The sequence below is a fragment of the Triplophysa dalaica genome, chromosome 22 (assembly GCF_015846415.1).
Source record: "Triplophysa dalaica isolate WHDGS20190420 chromosome 22, ASM1584641v1, whole genome shotgun sequence".
NCBI lineage: Eukaryota > Metazoa > Chordata > Actinopteri > Cypriniformes > Nemacheilidae > Triplophysa > Triplophysa dalaica.
In genome coordinates, this window is record NC_079563.1 from 3,385,531 (window position 1) to 3,393,846 (window position 8,316).

General features: G+C 42.1%; 1 protein-coding gene across 1 annotated transcript in view; it reads left to right on the forward strand.

The window, feature by feature from the left end:
• tln1 (talin 1) overlaps positions 1-8,037 on the forward strand; it is a 58,147-nt gene extending 50,110 nt beyond the window's left edge. Inside the window, 12 exon segments of the mRNA XM_056736012.1 lie at positions 229-412; positions 643-768; positions 856-972; positions 1,051-1,236; positions 1,372-1,479; positions 2,872-2,977; positions 3,582-3,706; positions 5,093-5,218; positions 5,336-5,398; positions 5,525-5,707; positions 6,789-6,914; positions 7,025-8,037. Of these exon segments, the coding sequence (XP_056591990.1) occupies positions 229-412; positions 643-768; positions 856-972; positions 1,051-1,236; positions 1,372-1,479; positions 2,872-2,977; positions 3,582-3,706; positions 5,093-5,218; positions 5,336-5,398; positions 5,525-5,707; positions 6,789-6,914; positions 7,025-7,159 (1,585 nt within the window). The 3' untranslated portion in view covers positions 7,160-8,037.
• The last annotated feature ends 279 nt before the right edge of the window (positions 8,038-8,316 follow it).

Genomic DNA, 8,316 nt, shown 5'->3' on the forward strand with positions numbered 1-8,316 from the left:
TTTTGGTGAAGCCTATTCATTACTTTAGTTATCATCAGTATTTTTGATAACAGTCAAAAGAAGCATTAATTGGCTAAATTAATACTGCGATTCCAAGCTCAAGCGCTAGATGTCAATGTACCATACGGTTTCTTTAAATGGGACCAAAGTATTGGACCCCTTCAAAAAATTGTTTATTTAATAAAATGAACATGCATTGATAGTTTTCTGTGTTTTGTGTTGTCTTAGGGAGCACATCTTGAAGACGGCTAAAGTTCTGGTGGAGGACACAAAGCTTTTAGTGTCTGGAGCGGGAGCGAGTCAAGAGAAGCTGGCTCAAGCGGCTCAGTCCTCTGTCAACACCATCACTAAACTGGCTGATGTGGTCAAACTGGGAGCAGCAAGTCTGGGTTCTGAAGACCCTGAGACGCAGGTACAGCCATTTAAAACACACAGTCCTGCTTATATTTGTGTAAGGCAACCAAATCCTCTGCATTCAGCTGTTTCTATGGCAACACTCATTAATTCATCTCATATTCCACAGGCTCGAGTGTTAAAGGGATGTAAAAGAAGCTACGTAATCTTCAGACTAAAAAAGGGTCTCGTTTTGATGGTGCCTTGCTGTTGCTTTATCCGTGTTGTGTTGTGTGTCGTCTCTGTCAGGTGGTTCTGATCAACGCTGTGAAGGATGTGGCGAAGGCTCTGGGTGATCTGATCAGTGCCACTAAAGCAGCCGCTGGTAAACCTCACGATGATCCAGCCATGTTACAACTCAAGAACTCTGCTAAGGTCCAGAAACACTTGGCCTCCCTGACACACAAACACATACTCACACACTCATTTTAAATGCTGCTTTACGGCTGATTGTTTCTTCAGGTGATGGTGACAAACGTGACGTCCCTGCTGAAGACGGTGAAGGCTGTGGAGGACGAGGCTACTAAGGGAACGCGAGCTCTGGAGGCCACCATAGAGCACATCAAACAGGAACTGACTGTAAGAGAACTGAACACAGCGCAGGAAAGTTATGAATAGAGCGTTTTTGTGATCTATGAGTTTTGTGTTGTCCGTCAGGTGTTCAGCAGTCCCGATCCTCCCGCAAAGACGGCCACTCCAGAGGAGTTCATCCGCACGACCAAAGGCATCACGCAGGCCACAGCCAAAGCAGTGGCTGCTGGGAACTCCTGCCGTCAGGAGGACGTGATCGCCACGGCGAACCTGAGCAGACGAGCGGTGGCGGATATGCTTCACTCCTGTAAGGTGAGATGATCACGTTGACGTACCCGAAGTGAGACCGGACGTATACTATTTCATTTCTGCTTTTACAGTTTAGCTAATAGTTCAAAGATGATAAACATGAAAAGATGCGTAACATTTTTCTGATGTCTCACGCAGCAAGCGGCGTTCCACCCTGAGGTGAACCGTGATGTTCGGAATCGAGCTCTGCGCTTCGGCTCCGAGTGTGCCACGGGTTACCTGGGTCTGCTGGAGCATGTGTTAGTGGTGAGTTTACAATAGTAAACACACATACACTTATCTAAAGCTCATGTGTCGCTTTTCACACACAAATGCTCCAAATGCATCATTCCAAAGTAAAATGTCCTACTCCGCCTTGGTTTTAAATCCTCAGGAACGTCTCTGCTGTGTCTTGAGAGAGCAATGTGTGAGAACAGTAGGTTAGAACGTCTCATTTGGTTGATAATATATTTATATATTCCGACAGAAAAAGGCTGTAAGAGAACACATGATAGATTTTGTTCACGCTCATGAGAGAAATTAATCTCTGTTTTTATCCTTCATGGTCTGTGTGTGTTTACTGTGACAGCCGGTGAGTAAAACATCCTTGCGCATGTGAAAATGCATCTTACTGAAGTGCTGTTTTGTGTCTGACAGTTACTGGCGTTGAGTGACATCTCTTTTATTAGAAACATCCTGACATTGTCATGCCGTTAACACCTGAGAATGAATCTGAATGTTCTGTTTGAGTGCCGTTTATTCAGACCCAAAACTCTGCATGCAAAAATGGAGTCTGCGAGCAAAGGCTTTGACAAGCGTGAGCGGTATTCTCTCTATGCTCACGCAACTGTTCAACACTTGCTCGTCGAGTTGACTTCTGAGACTTTGGAGGTGGAACAATGGCAGACTTCTTTGATTTATCACTTTTAACATGCATTCACCTACATGCAGTCACCTACAGATTACCTGTTTTACTACCTGTTTTACCTAATATTTAGCGTATTAAATGAAAGGATTCGTTTCCGTGCACGGATACTGTTCCTGCACGCTCGCGGAGCATAATTGCAGTCTTGCGAGGGTGTGTTTACATTCGTGGAACTGTTCTGCGCGCTAAAATCAAACACTCATGTTTTGGGTCTGAATAAACGCTATATTTGAGGTTCATTTACTAAAGGCCCAGTGTGTGTCTGATCCGCATGGATTGATATTCTGTGGTTTGCAGAAACATTTAACATGTGTACTGTTGACCATGTTGTCATGGCGATGAGTGTATGGCTATAGGGGTGTATGTGCTCCAGGAGGGATATAAAAACCTGTCATATAGAATACACATAACAGTTTGCGTCTTTCAAGACTGTATACACAGATAGCATGTGTGTGTGTCATTCCCAGCATTCCTGCTCAGGCCGAGTCTTTTCTTAGCCGTCTATTCTAAAGCAATGACTGTGTGGAACAGGTGTGGGGCATTAGCGTGAAGGACACTGCGAGGTCATAGCTCAGAATCACCATAGATCGGTGTCTTCTGTCAGATCAGCAGCTTCTCTCTGAACGAGCATCTCAAATCGGATCAGATCATTTTCTGGATCTTGCATTCTTATTTGTGTTTTGATCGTTTTCAGAAGCCTGTGTGTGACGTGCGCATGTTATCTCTGTCCACAGACCATTCAAAAACCCAGTCATGACCTCAAACAGCAGCTGTCAAACTACTCCAAACGTGTGGCCGGCTCGGTGACGGAGCTCATACAGGCCGCTGAGGCCATGAAAGGTACACACAAAGATTTTATATTCTTTCTACACCGTGATCTCAAACCTCTGACTGTTTTTATAAAAGATTCCAACCCAAAGCATCTCTGATGTCACATGCACTCCAGTCCTCTGAGGATTCTTATATGTAGATCCAGGGCTTCTCTCATATTGCTTGACCTCTTCATCTGTCCATCGGTTCAGCTCAGGTGTCTGTGTCTGGACCTGCAAGGCGAACCCTGGCTCCCAGCTGGATTTATGTGGAATAATCAGTGCCGTCCATTACTGAAAGTGATCTGAAAGTCGAGGGTGATAATACCCAGATCCTGATTTAACACACGATGAGAGACACTTGAGGAGGAATCGGACCGAGAGAGAATCTTAAAGAAATGTGATGGGTGGCACATGTGCTACTGCATGTTTAGAAAATGAAAAGAAAACATTTCCTGCAAAATATGTAGTAAACACAAATATCTTAAAGACAGTCAGGTTGAATTCAGGAGCATATTCTTCATTTTTGTATCATTTTTTTTATCCACCAAAAACATCCATCTCTCTGACCCGTACAGTTAAGCAGAACTTTAACAGTAAGTTTTGTCAGTCATAACTCTGTTGTGTGTGTGTAGGTACGGAGTGGGTGGACCCTGAGGACCCGACTGTCATCGCTGAGAATGAGCTGCTGGGAGCCGCAGCCGCCATTGAAGCTGCCGCCAAGAAACTAGAGCAGCTCAAACCCAGAGCCAAACCTAAGGTGAGGAGACATTTACCCAGCCTTAATTGGGTGTACAAAAACAGCCGTTGCATTTTGAAATGGAATTGGCAGCTGACTGACAGTTGAAGGGGAGGAGATAGCGGATGTGCCGCCCAAGTCGTCTAACATACTTTATTTAAAGGGATAGTTAATCTAAAAAGGACAATTCTGTCAGCATTTATTCACCCTCTGTTTGTTCCACACCTTTTTCAGTATTTGGTGGTTTGAACACAAATGAAGATATTTGTAAGAATTTCAGTAACCAGACAGATCTCACCCCCATTGATATTTATTTTCCCTGTTATGGCAGTCAATGGGGGATGAGATCTGATTGATTACTGACATTCTTCCAAATATCTTCCTTTGTGTTTAGTAGAATGAAGAAAATCACACAGGTTTGGAAGAACCTGAGGGTGAATAAATGGTGACAGAATTTTTTTTTTTGGGTGAACTATCCCTTTAACTCTTTCACCGCCATTGACGAGTTCTCGTCATTAAAAAAAAAACGGTTCCCCGCCAAAGACGAGTTATTACGGCAATCAGTGTTTGTACTGTTTTACAGCAGGTGCCGCTATTAGACACCACTGGGAAAAAGTACAGAATCCCAGAGCCTAGAATGTATATGTTTTAGCGGTTTTTAAAGATTGATCTGAATGTAGTCTGGGCGGAATCTTTGAAAAAAAACGTTTATTGAATACGCATTATTGAAGAATCCTACCCACATCTAAGGAGTGATAAAAAACGAACAAATGACGATAGAAGAATTTGGTTTCTTTTGTTCGAGACTCTGTTCTTTCATTCGACATATTGTTTGTCCATATATTCCTTACAGAAAATGTACTGTGAGCCATTAAAGTTGGGTGAAAATGTTAAAAACCGCTGGCGTAGGCTGTCAACTTTTTTTTAAAAGGCTGGCGGGCAAAGAGTTAGGTGGATTTTCAGATTTTATCCAGAAGATAACAAGAGTGCAAAATTTTTAAAAAGAGAATGACCCACAATGATAAGCTACTTACAATATTCATGAAAAATAGACATTGTGATTTTTCATTTCACAGGGACTTGTGATCAAGGGTGATTCACAGGGAAAGATCAAGCTCATTTAAGACATTGGCATTCGATATAATATTCGAATGATTCATACTCATCATTAAATGATTTTTTTCTGACTTTTTTTGCATTGCTCAGTTTGGATTTGGATTGAAGGTAACAAGTGATAGTTGTTGACCTGACCATCATCATCATCTCCACTTATATCACAAACCATAGTCATGTGCTCATCCGCATGCAGAAGATGAACATTCACACACACACACACACACACACACACACACAGTAGTACTGTTCACTCACACATGACAATACGTGTGTGTTCTGTGTGTTTCACAGGAAGCAGATGAGAGTCTCAACTTTGAGGAACAGATTCTGGAAGCGGCCAAATCCATCGCTGCCGCCACCAGCGCTCTGGTGAAAGCAGCATCTGCTGCTCAGAGAGAACTCGTGGCTCAGGGCAAGGTATCTAAACATCAAAACTTGCACTGCTGGTTGTTGTTTTGTGAAAATGAAGGAATACTGCCAAGGCCAGTTTATAGCAAAAAGCATCTTGTTTGGTTTTCTCTCTCTTTGTGTCAGGTGGGGGCGATTCCAGCCAATGCGGTGGATGACGGACAGTGGTCTCAGGGTCTCATTTCAGCCGTGAGTCTCTTTTACGTCGTTGTAGGAAGTTTTGAAGCCCATGGATACCTGGAGCTCAGTCGATCTGATTTCTGATGTGGTGAATGTGATTGGACAGTAGTTTACTGTATGTCTGCTGTGCTCCAGGCTCGTATGGTGGCTGCAGCGACGAGTAACCTGTGTGAGGCCGCTAACTCTGCTGTTCAGGGTCACGCCAGCGAGGAGAAGCTCATTTCCTCCGCCAAACAGGTGGCGGCGTCCACCGCGCAGCTGCTGGTGGCCTGTAAGGTCAAGGCTGACCAGGACTCGCAGACCATGAAGAGACTCCAGGTCTGTTTTTACACATAAAAAGCAGGTTCAAGCAGCGGCGAAAATGACCGAAATTGCCAAATTTGTTCAAACAGACCCTTATGATAATATCAATATTGTCTGCAAATAGATAAAGAACGTTTGGGGTGTTTGTACTGTATATCGTTTCAAAAGCCCATCACATTGGCCATATTTACTCCGAATCTTGATCACAATATACAGACTACATAGGCCCAGGTAATATTTAGCTCTGTTACTGGGTTAAATTATTTCTATATTTTATCGATAGATGATAAAAATCATCTTGCACACAAAGAAAGACATTTTTGAAAATTTGAAAAGAAAAAGACAGAAAGACAAAATTTGCTTTTTATAGCACCACCTTATGGTCGATTCTTGCACAATTTGGTCACAGCTTTATTACAGATTATTTTATTCTTAATCATCCAACTTGTAATGGTCAGCCATTCAGGACTGTTATCTTGTTACAATTTAAATTGAAGTGTTTTCAGACACTTCTTGTTCAAAACGTTCATTTAGCACACGGCAGGTGTTAGGTTTCTTCTTCAGCAGCAGTGCAGAAGCCCTTTCGTAATGTGTGGGCAGTAGATTAAGTCACGCACTCCACTCTAAATCACACCTTCAGCCAGGCCCAATGCCTCAAAAGGCATAAAAAGAGCAAATATTCCTGGAACGTCTGCCAGAGGAGCTCCGGGGATGTGTTTGTCTTCCACAGCTGCATTTCCTTTTAAAGACATCCACAGAATCCAGACACAAGTGCTGTCTTTTCTCCAGCCAATGACAGTCGAACGCTTGCCTAGAGATTTCAGTGATTCACACACGGTGGCCACGATCCATCTCTCGATGAGATGAGGGTGTTTTGGAGCATTCAGCCTATGATTTCAGTTATATTGAGGATGTTGTTTTCCAGAACTGGCATTAGATTACAAGTGAAAGCCCAGATAATCACTTTTAAAGGGGCAGTTCTTCCAAAAAGCACACTCGTGTTATTCCAAACCAGTATAACTTCCTGTCTTTTCACTTCCTCTAAATGGAGCTGTTATGCAGAAGGTGTTTTCTCATTGGTTTGTTTGTCCCGCAGGCTGCTGGTAATGCCGTCAAGAGGGCGTCAGATAACCTGGTTAAGGCGGCACAGAAGGCTGCGTTTGAGGCTCAGGACGATCAGGCCGTGATTGTGAAGAGCAAGATGGTGGGCGGCATCGCTCAGGTAAACAACCAACATCCGTCGTTCCCCATTAACACAAATGCAAAGTCATTTTTTGTGATCGTTTTCTACATCAAATCCTCCTACGCGTTGACATTTTTGTGCGCTTTCAGATCATTGCGGCTCAGGAGGAGATGCTCAGGAAGGAGAAGGAGCTGGAGGAGGCCAGGAAGAGGCTGGCCATGATCCGACAGCAGCAGTACAAATTCATGCCGTCAGAGCTGCGAGAGGACGGACAGGAGCAGTGACACGCGACACAGACTAATCCATCAAATCTGCTCGCATTCACACATGCTCGATGGACAACACGATTAGCTTGAGCGAAATAATCAAAGATATGCAATGAGTAAAAAGTTCTATCAGGATGTCTATTTTAAACGTGTTTTGTTGATTTCTGTCACTTTTAGTAGCCTTGCCACCTTTTAACTGAGCTTTATGCCGCACACGCGACTCGCTTATGATAGATGCTTAGTATTTTCTGTACTAGATTAGATAAGCCGTATGTATTTTGAAAGCTCACAGCCGGGGCCAAACAGTGTTTTTGATGAATGATAAGCTTTCCAAAGCATTTTTGTATGGTTGTGAGGATTAAAGGCCATCGCTCTGCTCTTCTGACAGACATTCAGTTTCTGGACCAGCGGTGCAACAATTCACTTTGGCGTTGAAGCAATTCATTGAGAGAAAACATATCATTTTTTAAAGAAAGGAATATTAAAGCTATGAATTGTTACAAATGGTATTTCATGTGCCATGTGTTATTACAGTATTTGGGTCTACTGGCATTTCTGTCAAAGTTGTATCTTTTATAAAACATAAAAGCCATATTTCAATATATTGTTTTTCTTTTTTTTTTATATTGTTAACAAAATTACCTTTTAAAAAGTAGACAATATTAGATATCAGCAAAGATATTTGTACCAGAAGAATTGGTAAGTAAGAAAACAGTTGTTAAAGAATTATCTGAGTGATTCTAGAGATTATAACGGAAACAAGTTTGAGGTTTTATTAAAAATGTCCCTTTATATTTTATGGTTGTGTATTTAACTGTAAACTTTTTTTCACCTTAAATTTGCAAGCACACTTTGTGGTATGTTTAACAAATCTCATAAATTCACTGTTTTCCAAAGATTTTGTGTGCAAGTTATTCTATGAAGACATTTTCTGACAAAAGACAATAGTGCTCATTATGCTGGATTGAATTTGAAGGTGTTTAGAAATCATATTTCTCATTTTACAGTATATCATTTCAGTTACCTGTCTTTGACCATCCAAATGAACACAGGTCATAAATGCAAATAAAAATGGCAACTATCTTTACAGTTGACAGAATGTGCATTGCGAAACAATGTCTGCATGATATGATAATATTTTCCACCACACCGGTATGACATAATGACTAAAATGC